Source organism: Mesoplodon densirostris, chromosome 8 (assembly GCF_025265405.1).
Source record: "Mesoplodon densirostris isolate mMesDen1 chromosome 8, mMesDen1 primary haplotype, whole genome shotgun sequence".
Lineage (NCBI taxonomy): Eukaryota > Metazoa > Chordata > Mammalia > Artiodactyla > Ziphiidae > Mesoplodon > Mesoplodon densirostris.
This window is the reverse complement of record NC_082668.1, coordinates 31,646,326-31,667,398: the sequence shown is the minus strand read 5'-3', so window position 1 is coordinate 31,667,398 and position 21,073 is coordinate 31,646,326. Positions and strand designations below refer to the sequence as shown.

The 21,073-nt window shown below is 38.7% G+C and overlaps 1 protein-coding gene across 2 annotated transcripts in view; it reads left to right on the top strand.

The window, feature by feature from the left end:
- PARD3B (par-3 family cell polarity regulator beta) overlaps nt 1-21,073 on the top strand; it is a 1,067,283-nt gene that overhangs the window by 868,814 nt on the left and 177,396 nt on the right. For both annotated transcript variants that reach the window (XM_060106399.1, XM_060106400.1), the window contains exon 20: nt 580-882. In XM_060106399.1, the coding sequence (XP_059962382.1) occupies nt 580-882 (303 nt within the window). The remainder of the gene's footprint in view (nt 1-579; nt 883-21,073) is intronic.

The window sequence follows — 21,073 nt, the reverse complement described above, 5'->3', positions numbered from 1 at the left end:
TCCCCATTTGTGTAACCAAAAAACATAGAGTCTCTCATAAATTATCTCTGATCCCACTGCTTTTAGTGACCAGAAAGCCTCTGTATTTCTTTTTCATATTTAAATCAATTTTTGCAAGCTCTTTTCTTTAGAAGAATACACTAGAACTCAAAGTCACCAAATGATAAAATCACAAAGTATAAGATTCTGATGGGCTCTTTAACATGCATCCCTGTCCCAAGTCAGACTTCTTTAATATTACACCAAAGATGGCCTGTTCCCATGAGCACAGCCCATTTATAGAGAGGAAATGTTACTGAAGATCAGCCTCTGACTCTGCAATCAGCCCAGTCGTCAGTGGGCAGGATATTAAAATACCTATAGCACTGCTATAAAAGTAAAGACCCTGTAACAAATAAAGGTCAGAGATATAAAATTAATCCTGTGGAATCTGCTATTGGCATTTCTGCATGGTGTGATCTTGAGTATCCAGGAAAGTGACAGTTAAGTGACTGACTAGGAGGAATTAACATAGATTCAGGAGAGTCTCTCATTGTGTCAGCAGATAAACTCACATACATCTTGTTCTGCATTTTTCAGGATTGGGGCAAAACATCAGGAGCTAAGGGAAAAGCAAGCAAGAGGTCTTATTGATTATGCTGCTGGTGCAATTGGATCACTGCATGATATGGACGATGATGAAATGGACCCCAACTATGCCAGAGTAAACCACTTCCGGGAGCCATGTGCATCAGCAAATGTCTATAGGTCTCCATCTCCCCCTCGGGCTGGACCACTGGGGTACCCTCGGGATGGCCGTCCACTGTCTCCAGAGAGAGACCACTTAGAGGGTCTCTATGCCAAGGTCAACAAGCCATACCATCCACCAGTGCCAGTTGACAGGTAATGTAACTTATTGAAAGATGAATGTAGTTTTAATTCAGTAAGTTTCAAATCATCTCTACAGCTGAAGCAGATAAAAATATATCCTTCAGTCTATTAAAACTGAAATGACATAGTACCCTTGACAAGTGCTATGCTTTGACCTACCCGTAAGATATCAGCCAGCAAAAATAAAACAATTGACAGTTCTAAGGTGGCATGGATGGATAGTAGTAGTTGAGTTCATGAGGCAACAGGGAGCAATTTTTGAAGGAATATTGTAACAGAGAACTAGTGATAAAACTTTGAAGGAATATTGTCCTTTCTCCTAAGAGCCCTAGTAGATAAGACTTATTCAAGAAGATGGCATGACACTTGGAGGTGAAGAGTCAGAGAAGAGAGTGGTGACTTCTAAGTGGGTGTAATTATAGATAGCCTCAGAATTCCAGAAGACTTTGCAGAGGTTGGGATTTTCTACTGGAGGCATATGTGATCCTGCATAGATATTCATGGGTGATCAGAGGTAGAAAGGAGATAATCTTGGCAATAAGAGTTTGATGAAGTAGAGAAAGATAAGAGGTGACAAGGCCAAGGATCTTTAGGCTTCACAGCTGAGGAAAGAGATAATAGGACCATCTGTCAGTGCAATTGAAGTAGGTAGGGAACAAGATGATTCCAACCCCACCTCCTGCCAAAAGCAAAATGCCTTATCCCTTGAAAGGCTGGTATAAGAGACTGTTAGTCAATATATATTGTTAGGTGACCCTTGGAATTACACACAGAAGGAATGAGTTGACTGACCTTGGTTTAATCTGCTGTAACTTGAAGTCTGGAGGGAGGAGGTGAGGGGGGAAGGGTGGCAGGCACAAAGAGCTCTCATTCCAGATGAAAAAAATACTTGTTTTCCAGATTCCCTTTGGTCCTGACAACCACCCAGTCCCTATTAGTAACCAGCTTTTGTGTGATGGCGCGATATATCGTATATGTTTACCGTTTACACTTCCCCAGCTGGGTGATATTATGCCCTTTCAATTAGGTTGGGGAGAGGAAGGAAAATCATGGCGTTTTTATGCAGACTGTGAAGTGCAGCTTCACAAGACTGATTACCTTTCAGAGCCTTTCCAATAACCAAGTGGGAAGGAAGGAGCAATTTTTAATCCTTACTGTCAAGCCTCCAGGTTGATAGTATTAAAGAAAGATGGTCAAGTTTTTCTTTGGGATAAAATGAAAATATAAATTCCTGTGACTTTGTGAGACAGCCACAACAAAACTGTTAATTCAGAGGACTGATTAAAAGCTGGCCTTTTTCTCCCAAGCCTTTATAAAGGGTTGAATTTTTATCACGTAAATAATGATACCAGGCATGAGTCGCTTCTGGCCCAGATGACAGCCAATCTTCCCTTCTCTAAATCAGATAGGTCTTCATAGTAAACCCCTTGGCAAGTGCCCTCTGCTAGAATCCCAGTGCAGAACTGTCTCTAGGAACCTTCAAAGCCAACATTTCCGATTCTAATTCCATGAAAATAAATAATAAGCATTCTGTTTAAAAATGCCCACTACTCAAATGCATGTGGAGAATTCTGTGTTAAGCCACACTGAACAGGTAGGTTTTCTTACTTCTTTCTTCTTATTCCCAATGGCTAATGTGCATTGAAAGTCTCTAAGTGGAGCATACAACAGTCAATGCTATCACTCCTCAATTTTCTGTCACCTAAGGCTTTTTTTTTTTTTTTTTTTTTTTGCCAAACATTATGACTGTTCTTTGGAACACTAGAAGATTCTATCCTGAAGCTAATTTTCACCCACATAGATTTGACCTGGACAGAAATTTCTTAGGATAATTGTAACTGTAGCCACTATAGAATGATATCAGGAAAAAAAATGTTATTTACTGCCCAGCCCAGACATGTATAAGCAATATTCTTTCCTTTGGCTCTGAGCTCTTTGTATTAATAAATGATCTAGGGCTTCCCTGGTGGCGCAGTGGTTGAGAGTCCGCCTGCTGATGCAGGGGACACGGGTTCGTGCCCCAGTCCGGGAAGATCCCACATGCCGCGGAGCAGCTAGGCCCGTGAGCCATGGCCGCTGAGCCTGCACATCCGGAGCCTGTGCTCTGCAATGGGAGAGGCCACAACAGTGAGAGGCCCGCGTACCGCAAATAAATAAATAAATAAATAAATAAATAAATAAATAAAATGATCTAAAGTTCTTTCAGTGGAGTTTTAGACAGTTGTCATATTTTTGGATAACAGATCAAAGTGTAACTCTTTATATTCAGAATTATCTTTATTCTGCTCTTATCTTTAATCATATTTAAAAATTATTCTGCTCCTTGTTCTTTAAGTCTTAAGCAGTTTTTGTCTTGGCATATAATAAGCATTCAATAATGTTAGCTATCATCATCATATCATCATCATTATTATTATTATTACTGTTTTTTATCAGTGAGGTTCTGAACTTTCCAACATGCCTGGGTCCAGGTGAGACTAAGCGAGTTGCTGTGGCAGCATCCCGAACAGTGCCCATAAGCAGGAGCTCTGAGCTCTAACCCTACCTTATTTACAGTTAGAGGCCTGTCATTCTTTTAGTCATCTGTACAGACTTTCACTCACTCAGTAAGTGTTCATTTGGCACCTACTGTGTTCTAGCTACTGTTGTAAGCTCTAGGGATGATACAAAGATGACTATGATATGGTCCCATTCCAGAGGAAGTCATATTCTAGGGAGGAGGGAATCAACACATGTAAAAATAGATAATTGCAATTTAATGTAAACAGAAGAAATAGAAGCTTTTCTTTTCTAACTCTGCTGCTCACAAAAGGTCTCCAAAAGGAAATGATATTTGAACTGGCTCTGGAAGGATTCATAAGAACTGACCAGATACAGTAGAAAAATTGTTTTTCTTGCAGACTAATTAGCACGCACAGGGGTGAAGTGGCCGGAAAGAGCATGGCACATTAGGGAAGCTCAGAAGCACCCAGAACATGGAGAGTGGATGGGAAGGAAAGTGAGAGGAGGTGAGGCTGGAAAGCAGATTGGAGCCAAACTGTGAATGAATAGGTTCCATCCTGTACTCACACTTATGAATTGGTAGTAGCTGTCTGCAAATCTGTGTTAAGAAGGGTTCTGATCAGGTTCCCAGAGGTTGGGGATGAAGGGAGAGATGAACGGGTGAAATACAAAGAATTCCTAGGGCAGTGAAAATACTCTGTATGATATTATAAAGATAGATACATGTCATTATACATTTGTCTAAACTCATAGAATGTACAACACCAAGAGTGAACGACAATGTAAACTACAGACTTCGGGTAATAATGATGTGTCAGTGCAGGTTCACAGTTTTAACAAATGTACCACCCTGGCAGGGCATGTTATTAAGGAGGGAGGCTATGCATGTGTGGGTGCAGAGGGTATATGAGAAATCTCTGTACCTTCCCCTCAATTCTGCTGTGAACTTAAAACTGCTCTAAAAAAAATTAAATCTTAATTAAAACAGAAAGAAAGAAGGGTTCTGAAGTTATGCTTGAATAGTGGTGTCTGCCCTGGGCTCCAGAAGGATGAGCAGTAGTGTGTGTGCAGTGGGTGGTCCTGTGCACAATGGGAGCCACCAAAATGCCATAATTAGGTAATGAGCTGATAGATCTGTATTTGGGGAAAATAGCTCTGCCAGCTTGATGGCAGACAAAAAGGAAGATGGTTAGATGGTGAGATAAATTAAGAGATGATTAGAGTAGTGAAGGATGGCAAGGGTCTGGGATAAGAGAGTGGCACTGGAGACAGGAGAAAATAAGAGACGGCCCAAAACCTTAGCTTAAAACTAGGAGAAAAGGCTTCCCTGGTGGTGCAAGTGGTTGAGAGTCCGCCTGCCGATGCAGGGGACACGGGTTCGTGCCCCAGTCCGGGAGGATCCCACATGCCGCGGAGCGGCTGCGCCTGTGAGCCATGGCCGCTGAGCCTGCGCGTCTGGAGCCTGTGCTCCGCAAACGGGAGAGGCCACAGCAGTGAGAGGCCCGCATACCGCAAAAAAAAAAAAAAAAAAAAAAACCTAGGAGAAAGGTGTTTAGCAGAGACCAGAGAGGTAGGATTTTCAAATGCTTCAGAGAGGTCATTAGAATGAGGACTAAAAAGAGGATTTGCGATATGACCACTAAGAGGTTATTAATGAATTTAGAGAGAACAATGTCAATAGCCAGATAGGAGGAGAGGGAAAATTACAATCAGAGAGTTGATTAGGAAGTGAGAACTGAGCGAGCATGGTGGTAAAGAGAGAGAAGAGTAGTTGTAAGATGGGAAGGCTTGCAACCTTGAAATTCTTTACATGACAGTATTTCAGATCTAACAAGAGAATTCAGAGCCCATCCAGAATAGCCTTCTCTTATTATCATTGCAGAAACTGAGGCCCAGAGAAACTGGGTAACTTGCCCAAGATAGCACAGCATGGAGTCAAGACCTTATTTATTTAGTGTCTACTAAGTGCCAGGACCTGAGTTCAGTACTGGGTCCATCAGGAAACAAGGAGGAAGATGGGGACCTTCTTCTCCATATGGAGCTTACTGTCCACTGGATGCTACAAATGTAAACAGGCAGTGAGAACACAGTGTGAAAAGTGCTCCTGTAAGGGAAGCATGGGGTGACTGCTGAGTTTGGGGTTGCTGGGTTGGAGGCACAGGGAACAGTGTGGGCGAAAGCCAGGAGGTGAGAGGAAGCACGCTGTGTTAGAGGAACTAGAGGAAACGCAATAAAATAGAAAATAGAAACCGGAGTGAGAGGAGTAACAACGAGAGATAAGACATGAGGGTCAGAGAGCTGGGCAAAACGCCGATGACAAAGCCTGGTGGGCCTCCGTGAGGAGTCTGGACCCCATCCTGAGAGGTAGGGCAGGGCTCACGGAGGGTTGAACTGTGAGACTTAGTCTTGGAATTAAACCCCGCCTAGGCAGTGGATCCTCACCTCCTCATCTGCAAATGGAAGGTTATATTGACAGCCTCACATGTTGTGATGCTTAAGTACGATTTTACCTTTTGCATTTTGGGGGTATCTATATAAAGTATACCTCTATGTGTTCATATATCTCTGTGTCCAAGGAACATGTCATATTGTGTGGTTCACAGTGGCTTCTGAATAGGGGCAGCTTCTGCCTCTTACCTCCCTGCTTCTCAAGGGTTGACCCTGAATGCTCAGCCCTTCTGAGAAACACTTGGCTTATAAAGGATTCATCTTTACAAGATGGTGGTTAAAATAATCCCTACCACCATGACGGATTCAAAAGACTGCATTTGCCCCAGACTGTTTCTCCCAGGATTTGAACAGAGCATGGGCTAAGTCCCGTCCCCAAAGCCTGACAACTACCTAGGGTCTACAGTGCATTAGGCTCCCTCCACAATGCCAGCATTTAAAGGCTCCCACAGTATATGACCATTACAGCCTTATGTCTGGGTGAGGATACAGTAGTCCCAAGTAGGGACAATGGAAAGTGTGTGTGGCCCTTGAGGCAGCTGAGGTTCTGTGCTACCCCATGGGATTACCTGAAATTAGCCAGATGTGTGGAGCCACACACCCCATCAGTAAAAATGCTTTTGGGTGTTAACTCCCCCAAATATGTGTATTTGATTCTAAGTGATATTCACTTATTTACCTTACTAATATATGCATTGTAGAATACACACCAAATATAGAAATTAATAAAAGAATGCGATTTTGTTTTAAACATAAGTAATAGTTCTAATGTGTTCTTCCTCCTCTCAAACGGGGTGCACGCAGCTCATTTTGGAGATGATTGGCCTCAAGTTCAGGCTCCATGGGGATAGGGACCTTGCCTGCTTTGGTTCACCATTATCTCTACAATTCCCAGAACAGTCTACACTCAATAAATAATTTTTGCTCCAAGTAACATTTACCATAGATCCTGGATCAACCTACCTGGACACAGAATCTAAACCTCATTATTAGCCCTTCAGATATTTGAAGTGGCTGCTATGACCACCTTCTTTAACAAACATTGATTGAACTCCAGCATGAGGCAGGCTCTGTGCTCAGAGCTGGCTTTACAAGGATGAAGAAAACAAATACATAACCTTGAGAAGTATAATCATTTCTTCAGTATAAACTCCCCTAGCTATCTTAGTCATGTCTTATGTTATAATCCACATCTTTAGCCTTCTTGGTAGACGTATTCTGAGTACACTCAAGTCTACTGAGTTTATGACTGCCCTCTGTTGAGCATGCCATGCAGAACTGGATGCTGTGTTTCAGATATGGTCAGAAAAGCACAGAAATCGATGGGACTCTTACATCCTTTGGTCTTAATTTTTTACACTTGTTAATGTGGCCTAATTAACAAGGCAACTAATCAGCTGTCATCATTGGCTCACATTGCACCAAGTTAAATATTTGCTTGTTAGGTTTGGCCAATTGTTATAGCCAATAAAGATATTTTAAAGTATTGATTTTTGTCCTCCAATATATTAGCTATCCTTCCTAGGTTTATACCATCCTCATATTTAATCATTGTGGACTCGTATATGTTATTGATAAGATAGATCACTGGTCAATGTCAAGTACAATCCCTGCAACTCATCACTCGAGACCTCCATCAATCGATACTCCTTCAGATGTTAAGTTAGCTATTAATCCAGTCTACTGTTTATCTAGTGTGCATTTTTGGTTCATCCATGAACATCGTGGAAAGCTGTTTGTTAAAAACCATAACTAATTAGATGTCCCTAAGCTTGTCATCAGAACTAATGTTATCTTCCTACCATGTTACTTGAATGTCCATTTGGTTCAGAATAGGGCTCAACAGTTGTCCACAGAATGGACTAGCCAAATTTCTAGGGGCCTCAGAAGAGCTGTCAATAGCAACAGTGTGTTCAGTCAGACCCTGTTTGGCTGTAAACAATAGAAAACCCAACTGATATACTTGTCTCAACCTTCAAGGAAAGTAGGTGGCCCTGACCCTCTTTTCATTTCTTTTCCTCTACTTTCCCCCAGCAGCTAGGCCTTTTTCTCATGTTGCCTCATGATTCTCAGATGGCTATTGCAGCTCCAGACGTTGTGTCCACTCTCCAAGAAGAAAGTAGGAAAAAAGTGCAAATGGCCAATGAAATGTGCCAGTCAAGTTCACCTCTTTGAAAAGATTTCCCAGGAGACCCCAACAACTTCTCACTGGCAAAACCTATAAGTCTCTTGTAGTTATAAGACGGTACTGAGAAATAGTGTTTCATCTTTCCAGTAGGTAAAGACAAGGGAGAAAAGAGTTCTAATGGCTTTTAGGGAATCACTCCATGGAACCCACCACAGATTACCTCTAAATGATATCTCTTCTTTTGTTTTTTAATTCCATTTCATAATGCAAAAATTATAGATTGATGCTACAATATATTGATGCTATTCAATATATTGTTGTGGGAGGCAATTCTTATTATGTAGACACTCTTTTATAGCTAAGACCCAAATATTTCAGTCTGAATAACTTCTAATATCACTGAAGTAAAGCAAGTGGGGAACATGTATTCTTAGTTTTCTGGAAAACTGCAAACATACTGAAAAAGTATGTTTGGGGAAATTCAAAATAAGGATGATGAAGGATAGGAAAAGTGTTAACAGGAAAGCTTCATGGCCAGCTGTGAACATCTCTTGTGCTCCTGGGGCAATGCAGGATCGTTGATGTCTCTTTCCCAAACAGTTGCTTGATTTCAGAGGTTTCATATTTCAGTGAGTCACAGCTTTGTCATTCACGGTTCATGCCTCTGTTGGTGTTTGTCCCCAGTCTCTTTCTCTGGTGATTTTTCCTGTTAATTTTACTCTCATTTAACAGCTTTTTTGCTCTCACTTCTGATTCACAGCTTTGTGAGGCTGTGTGGAGGGATTTGAACAGTGAATACAGTAGATGACTTGGAGATGTGTTTTTTCGTTTCTACAGACAGAGCCAAAGTACTCTTGGTTCAGTTTGGGAATCCCAGTGATAAATGCCATATCCATAGAGAGTTAAAATTCATCAGTTGAACAAAGCAATCAGATTTTTTTCCTTCAAACATATTACCATCAATTTTTAAGTGACTTTTAAAGAATAATGAGAAATCTCTTAGTGAAAGACTCTATGACCAGATAAATGCTAATAGTGACTGATATACCATTAACTCTACTTTCCTCCATCCCCTCTCTTTAAAACTTGATGTTCTCATTAGTTTTTTTTCCATCTTCTGAGAGCCCTACTCTTGGGACTCTACTAGACTTACGTTTGCCTAAGTTGAGAGCTTCCAGGGGTGACAAATGTAGACAACCTTCTCCTTTATTATGCATGAGCTAGGCAAGGATTTTGGCACTCAGTGACCATCCATTTCCAAGACCTCCACCCCTGCGCCATCCCCAGTCACTGGTAGTAAGTGAGCACATTTGAGGAGTGCTTGCCAAAGAGTTACTCTGGTTTCTTAAAGCTGTCATCTAAGCATTGACTTGACTGTTTTTCAAACAAATGTCCTGATCCTAAGGATATATTCATCTAACTTATCCTGTTTACTAAGAGAGGTAGGAGGGAATATACAGAATTTTTTAGACATCATAGATAACACAGAACAGAACCAAATACAGAGTCTTCTGCCCTCTAGGGGGATGCAGCTGATATATTGGAATAGTAATGGTGATATGCTATGAGAAGGGTAAGCCAAAGAGGCTATAGGAGCACAAGAGAAGGGCACTGAATGCAGATCTGGGTGGCCAAAGAAGACTCCTTGGAATCTATATTGTGACCTAAAGAACAAGTAGAAATTAATCAGGCAGGCAGAAGAGCATGACAAAGGCCCAAAGAGAAAACATGGTACACTTAGGGAACTGCATATATCAGAAGAGCTAGAGTATGGTATGTAATTTGGGGCCAGCTAGAGGGAAAAGATGAAGGTGAACACAGGCCATATTGTTAAAGGCCATATAATCTGAGATAAAGCATTTAGACTCAAGAGCAACAAGGAACCCTTGACATGGAGGTAACTTGTTCAGATTTATGCTTTGGAAAGGAACAGAAATTCTGTAGAGTAGGTATCTATTTCACAGGTGTGAAACTAGCAGCTCGGAGAAATTAAGAAATTTACCTATAGTAACATAGGTAATACGTTGGCAGAGCCAGGATTCCAGCCCAGGTCTGAGTCCAAAATCCATGTATGAGCTTCCACCTATGCTAGGGATTTTCAAACTGCAGGCTGTAACCTTGAAATCAATTTAGTGGGGTCAACCAACATTTTTTTTAAGAAAATCGGATTGACAAGAATAGAAAAGATCATTGCATAGATTGTAATAAGGGTAAGAATTATTTCATAATTTCTTTAAGTTATATATGTATGTAAAATGTATATACATATATGCATATGTATACAGAGTATACAGGGTATGTGAGTGAATACTGGGATATGATGCAAAATGCATTTATCACTGTAGATTGCAGTTTACAGTGTTGGAATCCACTAAATGTGCAAAGAGCATGCATGTTGCTCCTCACCTGCCAGACACCCTGCCCTCCCTCTCTCCCTCATTCATTCATTCATTCATTCCATTAAAAAATATTAGATGTCTGTTAGGTGCAAAGCATCCTACTCAAAGCTATAGAGGTACAAAGAAGTATCAGAAGCCTTAGGCTTTGACCTACTTCTCTGTAGTGGTGCTAGATTTGTGTTGATCTACCACACTTACTCCAGGCCTCTTGTGACCTGAGGTTTGCATTACTCTATTAGGTGAAGCCACATACCTTTTCATTACACAATCTTTGCTGATGCTAGAGACAGATTCCAAAGTACCCTCTTCATAATTTCTGTATTTAATGCAATGTGTAATCAAGACTAAGCCATTGTTAGGTCAATTGCTTTCCTGTGTTTATCCTTTCAAACAGTAAATAATCAGTGGGATGAGAAAGGGCAGTAAAAGATAGTTTTAATGTCAGTACTCATAAGTGTCCAACATCTTAAAGAGATGTTTTAATATTTATACACTGCAGAATACTCTCCCTCCTGGAGAGCTGACTGGGAATTGATATGAACCCAGACAGAAATAGAGTTCAAGAGCCATTGTTTTGCACAGACTTTCAATCAAGCCTGAGTAGCACTCTGGATTCCCTCAAACTTGGCTATTACTCAGCCTCTGGCTTTCCTCTGAGCACAAGGCTAGGAGGGATATTCACTTCAATGCAGACACAGTGGATTTTCTCTGTCAAGGTCAGTAGGTGGACTGGGCGCAAGCCATGCCCATCCTTAGAGCAAAGCCTGGCTGGATATCCTTATACAACTCCTTCTTATTTTCTTTCTGGCTTAGTATCCTCAACCATAAAATGAGCATAATCGTAGTACCTACCTAAGACTGTTGTTACAAGAATTTAACTGAGTTTATACATGAAAACAAACAAACAAAAAAACCAGCATCCAGCAGTTAATAAGCACCATTAAAGTTTAAGCTAGTATTATATATGCTGTTATCTGGGTATTTACACCATTCTGCAATTAAGAGTACTATTAATCTTCTAGGAGTGAATTAAAGTTGGGTGGGGCCTCCCTGGTGGCGCAGTGGTTGGGAGTCCGCCTGCCGATGCAGGGGACACGGGTTCGTGCCCCGATCCCGGAGGATCCCACATGCTGCGGAGCGGCTGGGCCCGCGAGCCATGGCCGCGGGGCCTGTGTGTCCGGAGCCTGTGCTCCGCAACGGGAGAGGCCACAGCAGTGAGAGGCCCGCGTACAGCAAAAAAAAAAAAAAAAAAAAAAAAAAAAAAAAAAAAAGTTGGGTGGAGAGTTCCAAAATGTTCTTACTTCTCCATTTAGTAAATTTTTTTTCAGTTTGGATGAACAGTTCTTGCCAACATGACCTCATGTATTTTTGTTTGCTTCTTTCATAACAATATACTTATAGTTATTATATATAGCCATGTTTATACATATATATAATTACTTCTTAACTCTTTATTTTGAACTTTTTATAAAGTCACAGGAAGTTGAAATATAGTGTAGAGAAATCTCTTGTACACTTCACCCAGTTTTCTCCAGTGGCTGCATCTTACATAATTATAATACAATATGAAAATCAAGAATTTGATTTTGGTACAATGTGTGTGTAGTTCTATACCATTTTATCACACATCTAACTACTTCTGCAATCAAGATGTGGAACTAATTCATCAACACAAAGCTATCCTTCCTGCTACCCCTTTATAGTTATACACCCTCTTCCTTCCACCATCCCCAGCCCCTGGCAATCATTAATCTGTTTCACATCTCTATAATTCTGTCACTTCTAGAATACTGCATAAATGCAATATCATAAATGGGGAAGTTTGTGACCTTTTGAGATTGGCTTTTTTCACACAATATAATGCCCTTGTGATCCATCTGAGTTGTTGTGGTTATCAGTAGTTCATTCCTTTTATTGCTGAGTAGTAGTCTGTGGTATGGACGTACCACAATTAGTTTAATCATTCACCTATCGAGGGATATTTTAGTTATTTCCAGCTTGGTAACAGAGCTGCTATGAATAGTCACCAATAGATTTTTGTGTGAACATTAAGTTTTATTTCTCTCTTTCCTATCTGTAAGTTTCTAACTTTATTTCCTTATCCTGTCTTATTACAATGGCTAGAACTTCCAGTTCTGTGTTGAACAGCAATTGCAAGAGTGAACTCCTTGACTTGTTCCTGACCTTAGGGGGAAAGCAGTCAGTCTTTCAACATTAAGTATCATGTTAGCTTGGTTTTTTGTAGATGTCTTTATCAAGTTGAGGAAGTTCTCCTTAATTCTTAGTTTTCTGAGTGTTTTTTTTAAATCATAAATGGGTATTGAGTTTTGCCTAATGTTTTTCTGTTTCAATTGATATGATCTTGTGATTTTCTTCTCTAGCATGTTAATACGTTGGATTACATTTATTACTTTTCAAAGACAGGACCACCTTGCATCCTGGAGTAAAATGCATTTTGTCATGGTATATAATTCTTTTCATATATTACTGAATTTTATTTGCTAAAATTTCTGTATGAATTTTTGCATCTATATTCATGAGGGATATTGGTCTGTAGTTTTGGGGTGTTTTTGTACTCTCCTTGGGTTTGGTATCAGGATAATACTGGCTTCATTGAATGGGTAGGAAAGTGTTACCTCCTTTTCTTTTTCTGGAAGAAATTGTATAGAAATGATGTTAATTCTTCTTTAAACATTTGGTAGAATTCTCCAGAAAAACCATCTGGGCCTAGAGATTTGGGGGAGGTTTTTAATGAGGAGTTCAGTGTCCTTAATAATTATAAGGCTGTTCAAATTATATTATGTGAGTTTTTATAATTTTTACTTTTCTAGGAGTTGGTCTGTTTCATCCAAGTTGTCAAATTTATGTGTATGGAGTTGTTTATGGTATTCTTTTATTATTCTATTGGTAGTATATTCCCTTACTGAACTATGGAGTCTAGTAACATCCTCTGTTTCATTCCTGATTTTAGTAATTTGTTTCTTTTCTCTTTTTTCTTTGTCAGTCTCATTGGAGGTTTGTTAATTTTATTGATCTTTTCTAAGAACCAGCTATTTTATTTTATTAATTTTCTCTATTAATTTTCTGTTTCAAATTTCAGTGATTTATGTTCTTCATTATATCCATTTTTCTGCTTACTTTGTTTTTTTGGGTTTTTTCTCTTTTCCCTAATTTTTTGCAGTGGGATCTTAGATTACTTATTTGAGACTTTTTTCTTTTCTAGTGAAAGCATTTAATGCTATAAAATTCCCTCTCAGCACTGCTTTAGCTGTATCTTATAAATTTTGATATGTAGCATTTTCATTCTCATTCAGTTCATTGTATTTTTTTATTTCCCTTGAGACTTTCTCTTTGACCCATGGATTATTTAGAAGTGCGTTGTTTAGTTTCCAACTGTTAGGAGACTTTCCTATTATCTTTCTGTTCTTGATTTCTACTTTTACTCCATGTGATCAGAGAACAAACTCTGTAGATTTTTTACTTTCTGCTTTAAAGTTAAAATATCCTCATGTGATTGTGGATTTATCTATTTCTTCTTTTAGTCTTCTCAATTTTTGCTTTATGCACTTTGAAGTTTGTTATTAGGTGCATACAAATTTAGGATTGTCATATATTCGTGAAGGATTGACCCATATATTATTATGACTCATCTCGTTTTATTTCTGGTAATTACTACTGCTTTAAAGTCTACTTTGATATTGATATAGTTATATCATCTTTCTCTTGTTCAGTTTTTGCTTAGTATATCTTTTTCATTCTTTTACTTTCAATATTTCTGGATCCTTATATTTAAAGTGTGTCTTTTGTAAGAGGCATATAGTTAGGTTTGGTTTTGTTTTCATGTCCAGTCAGGAAATATCTGTATTTTAATTGTAATATTTATGCTGCTTACATTTAATGATTCTGCATATATAATTTGATTTAAATCTCTGTTTCACTCTTCATTTTCTACTTGTTCCACCTATTCTATGTTTATTCTTCTCTCTTTTCTTGCCTTTTTCAAGATCACTAATCAAGCATTTTGTGTGATTCAGTTTTTCCCTTGAGTTTGAGTTTGTTATACATTTTTAAAATTAATTTATTTAATTTATTTATTTTTGGCTACATTGGATCTTCATTGCTGCATGCAGGCTTTCTCTAGTTGTGGTGAGTGGGAGCTACTCTTCATTGCAGTGTGCGGGCTTCTCATTGCGGTTGCTTCTCTTGTTGCGGAGCACAGGCTCTAGGCATTCGGGCTTCAGTAGTTGTGGCATGTGGGCTCAGTAGCGGCTCGTGAGCTCTAGAGTGCATGCTCAGTAGTTGTGGCGCATGGGCTTAGTTGCTCTGTTGCATGTGGGGTCTTCCTGGACCAGGGCTTGAACCCATGTCCCCTGCACTGGCAGATGGATTTTTAACCACTGTGCCACCAAGGAAGCCCTGTTATACATTCTTTCACTTTTCTTTTATTACCTTTAGTACTCAAGAGATGATAACACACATTCTTGATTTATTGTAGTATAAGATAAATTAGTACTTTTATCATTTCTTGAACAATGTATGGACGTTGGAACACTTTAACCACATTTAGCCCACCTACTTTTTAGGCTATGCTTTCATGTATTTTAAGTCTACATATTTTTTGAACCCTGCAGTACAATGTAATTATTGTTTTATATGTTAACTATTCATTTATTTTAACTATTTCTATTTCTCCTTGTTTCTCTCTGAATATCTTTGCTTCCATCCTGGGATATTATTCCTTTTTCCCTTTATAACTTACTATTGTATTTCTTGTAATGTGGTAAAGCCTCTCAGTTTTTGTTTGTTTTAAAATGTTTTTATTTCATATTCATTTTTAAGGATATTTTCTTTGGGTATGTAGTTATCAGGGGTTTTTTGCCTGTTAACGTTTTAATGGTATCATTCCATTATTTCTGGCTTCCAATGTTTTCATCGAAATCTGTTGTCAGACTACTGTAACTCCTTTGAAAATAATGTATTTTTTGTCTTTGATTTATTTAAAATTTTTCTGTCTTTGGTTTTTCAGCAGTTTTACTATGGTGTGTGTGTGTGTGTGTGTGGTGTTGTGTTGTGTTTAAACAGGGTTAGGATTTGTAGAGCTTCCTAAATCGGTGATTTAATGTCTTTCATCAATTTGGAAAATGCTCAGCTGTTGTCTCTTTAAATATTGTTTCTGTTCCATTTTCTTGCTCTCTCTTTTCCTTCTGAGACTCCAAAGACACAAAAATAGTAGACCATTCTGTACATGTACATGTTCCTTGCTGTCTCTTCTGTGCTTCTGTTTTGCTTGCTTGTTTGTTTTTCTCTACATTTCAGTCTGGTTATTTTTGAACACCCTGTCTTCCAGTTTAATAGTCTTGCCTTTTGCTCTATCCAAAGTTCTATTAATCCCATCTGTTGAGTTCTTAATTTTAGTTATTGTAATTTTCAGGTTTAGAGTGTCCATTTGTTTGTTTTACCCCAATATCCTACTGTTCTGATGAAACTCTCCATCTTATCATCTTTTTTCTTGACTTTATTAATTACAGTTTTTTTCAGAACCATGTCTAATAATGTAAATATCTGGATTAGCTCTGGGTTGATTTGTACTGTTTTATTTTCAGTCATTTGGTCCTATCTCCTGGTATGCATTGATTGAATGCTAGACATAGCACTTGAAAAATTGTAGAAATAATCTCAGGTTGATGTTATCTTTCTCCAGAGAGGATTTTTTTTTTGCTTTCTGGCAGACAGTGAGCGTAGGGGCATATTGCCTTAATCCAGTCTTGGAATTAGGTGGCTGGAAGCTGGATTTTAGTTGTTTTAACTGTAGTCTGTTTGTAGTTTATTCTTACCCTGGGGGTGTAGCCTTTCTGTGATCCTAACTGGAAATCTGGGTTGTTTACCAGGCCCTTATTCCTTAGCAGACATAAACTCTAATTTCTATTTTCCCAACCCTATGGGAGTGTCAGATTTTCTGCTTAGTCTACAAGTCTCTTAGCCACTAAACTCTGCTCACTTTTTAGCACTTGACTCTGTGCTACTTATGAATTAGCAAATGACTTGCAGAGAACAGTGCCACAGAATATTGGGCTTAATTCAATGTGCTTACCTGCTTTTCAGAATCAGTCTTAGCCCCTCCATTTCTGGCTGCTTTGGGAGTTCTCCAATGCCCTCAAGCAGTTTTTTTCCTTTGTTTTGTTTTTTCCCTAATTGGTCCAGCTTCTCTGGTTCTTCTTATGAAAGTGAGACTACGACAGGCTATTCCATCACTACCAAAAACAGAATTTTCTTTTTTTTGATGTTAGTGTTGATAATGTTCATGGTTATTTATGGTTAATAGACGTTGTTAGAAGAATAAAAAAACTAAGATGTATGATAGCCACATGTATAGGGTCTGGTACATAGTAAGCACTCATAAATGATTTGACATTTGAGTCTAAATATATACTGATTTTGAAAAATTGTAGAAGAGATTTGTCATTCGCATTCAGTTTTTTTCATGTTGTTCTTTCTTGTGGAGGCCCCAGAGAACAGCATCACTGTCATGCTCTTGAGTGTTGGTTTCATGAACTTTACATCAGTAACATTTCTAAAGGCTACCTCTCCTTACCGTGCTCTCACTCAGAGACCCTGTAGGCCATTGCCACCATTTCAGTGACCATATTTAGCAAGTGGGAGGTAAGCTTGTTTCCTTCTCTTGCAGCTCATGCCTCAGTATTTTTCCATAGAGAATAACTAATCTGATGGTGCTCCACTTCAGCCCTTTCTCTACTTAACTGTTTTCCTGTGTTCTGCCACAGCTTTCCACCCACTGCAGTTTTGTTCCAGGCTTTTTCTTCTGGCAGCAAGGCCAGTGTTGGTGAAAGCTGGCAAGTATCTTATGAATTGGTTTCTCTGTGCACTTATGTGAGTGAAAACTAAGAAATGCCAAGAAAAAGAAGCAGAACTAGATCTAAATATTTCAGAAATTCAGAACATTATAGTACCAAAAGGATTGTATGTGCTTAATTCCAATTTAAGTCTGGAAAACAGCTCTTATGAGTGTATGTAATTTCCAAGTCTTAAAACTAATTCACTGGAAAGCAAAACATGTAAAGCAGTAGACTTCAACAGTAATTTTTAGATCATATGAGTCTACATGCAGTTTTGAAGAGGCTCAGTCCATAGATTTCCTTTTGGGTCATTTTTTTTTTCTGAGAAGGAATTTCTCCAAACTTAGCTATATCAGATAGAATATGTCCAGAATCTACTTAGATGTGGGTTTTAGGATATAGAGACATAATATATATGAGGATTTTCAAGACTAAGGCCGGTGATAGTGATGAAGATGATGATGATAGCTAATAATAGTATTCATTGAACAATTAATATGTGCTCAGTATTGAGACATTTTACATGCATGGTATTGCCTCTTGAGAAGTATCTATCTATCCATTACCTCTCTTGGGATTATCATCTTTCTCCTAATGTTCAATAGCATGGAATTTGAATTTGGGTGTAAATCCTAGATATAAAATCCTAACTCTACCACTCTGTGGTCCTTGGCCATAGTATGTAACATCTTTGAGCCTCTCTTTCTTCACCTCTAAGGTGACTATGATGTCATGTCTCATAGGATTCTTGGATATTTGAAGAGTTAATGCATGTTAAACTCACAGCACAGTGGTTGTCTCATTTTGAGTGCTACGCAAATTTTGGCCATTATTTTTTTTCTCCCCTTTTTTTTTTTTTACCACTATTGGTTAAGATACCCTTCCTTTCAGTAGATCAGTCAGGTGAAGAATGTAGTGAATAGAAGTATCTAAAAATAGGAGAAAAGGGGATTACAGGAACCACTGAGGATGTGTCCTGAACCAGCTTACCTTTCAGGCCAGGGCTTAGGAAACATGGTTCTTTTTTTTTATTATTATTATTAATTTTTTTTATTTTTTGCTTTATAACAAATTTAATCAGTTATACATATACATATGTCCCCATATCCCCTCCCTTTTGCATCTCCCTCCCACCCTCCCTATCCCACCCCTCCAGGCAGTCACAAAACACTGAGCTGATCTCCCTGTGCTATGCGGCTGCTTCCCACTAGCTATCTACTTTACGTTTGGTAGGGTATATATGTCCATGCCGCTCTTTCACTTTGTCACAGCTTACCCTTCCCCCTCCCCATATCCTCAAGTCCATTCTCTAGTAGGTCTGTGTCTTTATTCCTGTCTTACCCCGATGTTCTTCATGACATTTTTTTTCTTAAATTCCATATATATGTGTCAGCATACAGTATTTGTCTTTCTCTTTCTGACTTACTTCACTCTGTATGACAGACTCTAGGTCCATCCACCTCATTACAAATAGCTCAATTTCATTTCTTTTTATGGCTGAGTAATATTCCATTGTATATATGTGCCACATCTTCTTTACCCATTCATCCGATGATGGACACTTAGGTTGTTTCCATCTCCGGGCTATTGTAAATAGGGCTGCTATGAACATTTTGGTACATGTCTCTTTTTGAATTATGGTTTTCTCAGGGTATATGCCCAGTAGTGGGATTGCTGGGTCATATGGTAGTTCTATTTGTAGTTTTTTAAGGAACCTCCATACTGTTCTCCATAGTGGCTGTACCAATTCACATTCCCACCAGCAGTGCAAGAGTGTTCCCTTTTTTCCACACCCTCTCCAGCATTTATTGTTTCTAGATTTTTTGATGATGGCCATTCTGACTGGTGTGAGATGATATCTCATTGTAGTTTTGATTTGCATTTCTCTAATGAGTAAAGATGTTGAGCATCCTTTCATGTGTTTGTTGGCCGTCTGTATTTCTTCTGTGGAGAAATGTCTATTTAGGTCTTCTGCCCATTTTTGGATTGGGTTGTTTGTTTTTTTGTTATTGAGCTGCGTGAGCTGCTTATAAATTTTGGAGATTAATCCTTTGTCAGTTGCTTTATTTGCAAATATTTTCTCCCATTCTGAGGGTTGTCTTTTGGTCTTGTTTATGGTTTCCTTTGCTGTGCAAAAGCTTTTAAGTTTCATTAGGTCCCATGTGTTTATTTTTGTCTTTATTTCCATTTCTCTAGGAGGTGGGTCAAAAAGGATCTTGCTGTGATGTATGTCATAGAGTGTTCTGCCTATGTTTTCCTCTAAGAGTTTGATAGTGTCTGGCCTTACATTTAGGTCTTTAATCCATTTTGAGCTTATTTTTGTGTATGGTGTTAGGGAGTGATCTAATCTCATACATTTACATGTCCCTATCCAGTTTTCCCAGCACCACTTATTGAAGAGACTGTCCCTTCTCCACTGTACATTCCTGCCTCCTTTATCAAAGATAAGGTGACCATATGTCCGTGGGTTTATCTCTGTGCTTTCTATCCTGTTCCATTGATGTATCTTTCTGTTTTTGTGCCAGTACCATACTGTCTTGATTACTGTAGCTTTGTAGTATAGTCTGAAGTCAGGGAGCCTGATTCCTCCAGCTCCATTTTTCGTTCTCAAGATTGCTTTGGCTATTCGGGGTCTTTTGTGTTTCCATACAAATTGTGAAATTTTTTGTTCTAGTTCTGTGAAAAATGCCAGTGGTAGTTTGATAGGGATTGCATTGAATCTGTAGATTGCTTTGGGTAGTAGAGTCATTTTCACAATGTTGATTCTTCCAATCCAAGAACATGGTACATCTCTCCATCTATTTGTATCATCTTTAATTTCTTTCATCAGTGTCTTATAATTTTCTGCATACAGGTCTTTTGTCTCCTTGGGTAGGTTTATTCCTAGATATTTTATTCTTTTTGTTGCAATGGTAAATGGGAGTGTTTCCTTGATTTCACTTTCAGATTTTTCATCATTAGTATATAGGAATGCCAGAGATTTCTGTGCATTAATTTTGTATCCTGCAACTTTACCAAATTCATTGATTAGCTCTAGTAGTTTTTTGGTAGCATCTTTAGGATTCTCTATGAATAGTATCATGTCATCTGCAAACAGTGACAGCTTTACTTCTTCTTTTCCGATTTGGATTCCTTTTATTTCCTTTTCTTCTCTGATGGCTGTGGCTAAAACTGCCAAAACTATGTTGAATAAGAGTGGTGAGAGTGGGCAACCTTGTCTTGTTCCTGATCTTAGTGGAAATGGTTTCAGTTTTTCACCATTGAGGACGGTGCTGGCTGTGAGTTTGTCATATATGGCCTTTATTATGTTGAGGAAAGTTCCCTCTATGCCTACTTTCTGCAGGGTTTTTATCATAAATGGGTGTTGAATTTTGTCGAAAGCTTTCTCTGCATCTATTGAGATGATCATATGGTTTTTCTCCTTCAATTTGTTCATATGGTGTATCACGTTGATTGATTTGCATATATTGAAGAATCCTTGCATTCCTGGAATAAACCCCACTTGATCATGGTGTATGATCCTTTTAATGTGCTGTTGGATTCTGTTTGCTAGTATTTTGTTGAGGATTTTTGCATCTATGTTCATCAGTGATATTGGCCTGTAGTTTTCTTTCTTTATGACATCCTTGTCTGGTTTTGGTATCAAGGTGATGGTGGCCTCGTAGAATGAGTTTGGGAGTGTTCCTCCCTCTGCTATATTTTGGAAGAGTTTGAGAAGGATAGGTGTTAGCTCTTCTCTAAATGCTTGATAAAATTCACCTGTGAAGCCATCTGGTCCTGGGCTTTTGTTTGTTGGAAGATTTTTGATCACAGTTTCAATTTCAGTGCTTGTGATTGGTCTGTTCATATTTTCTATTTCTTCCTGATTCAGT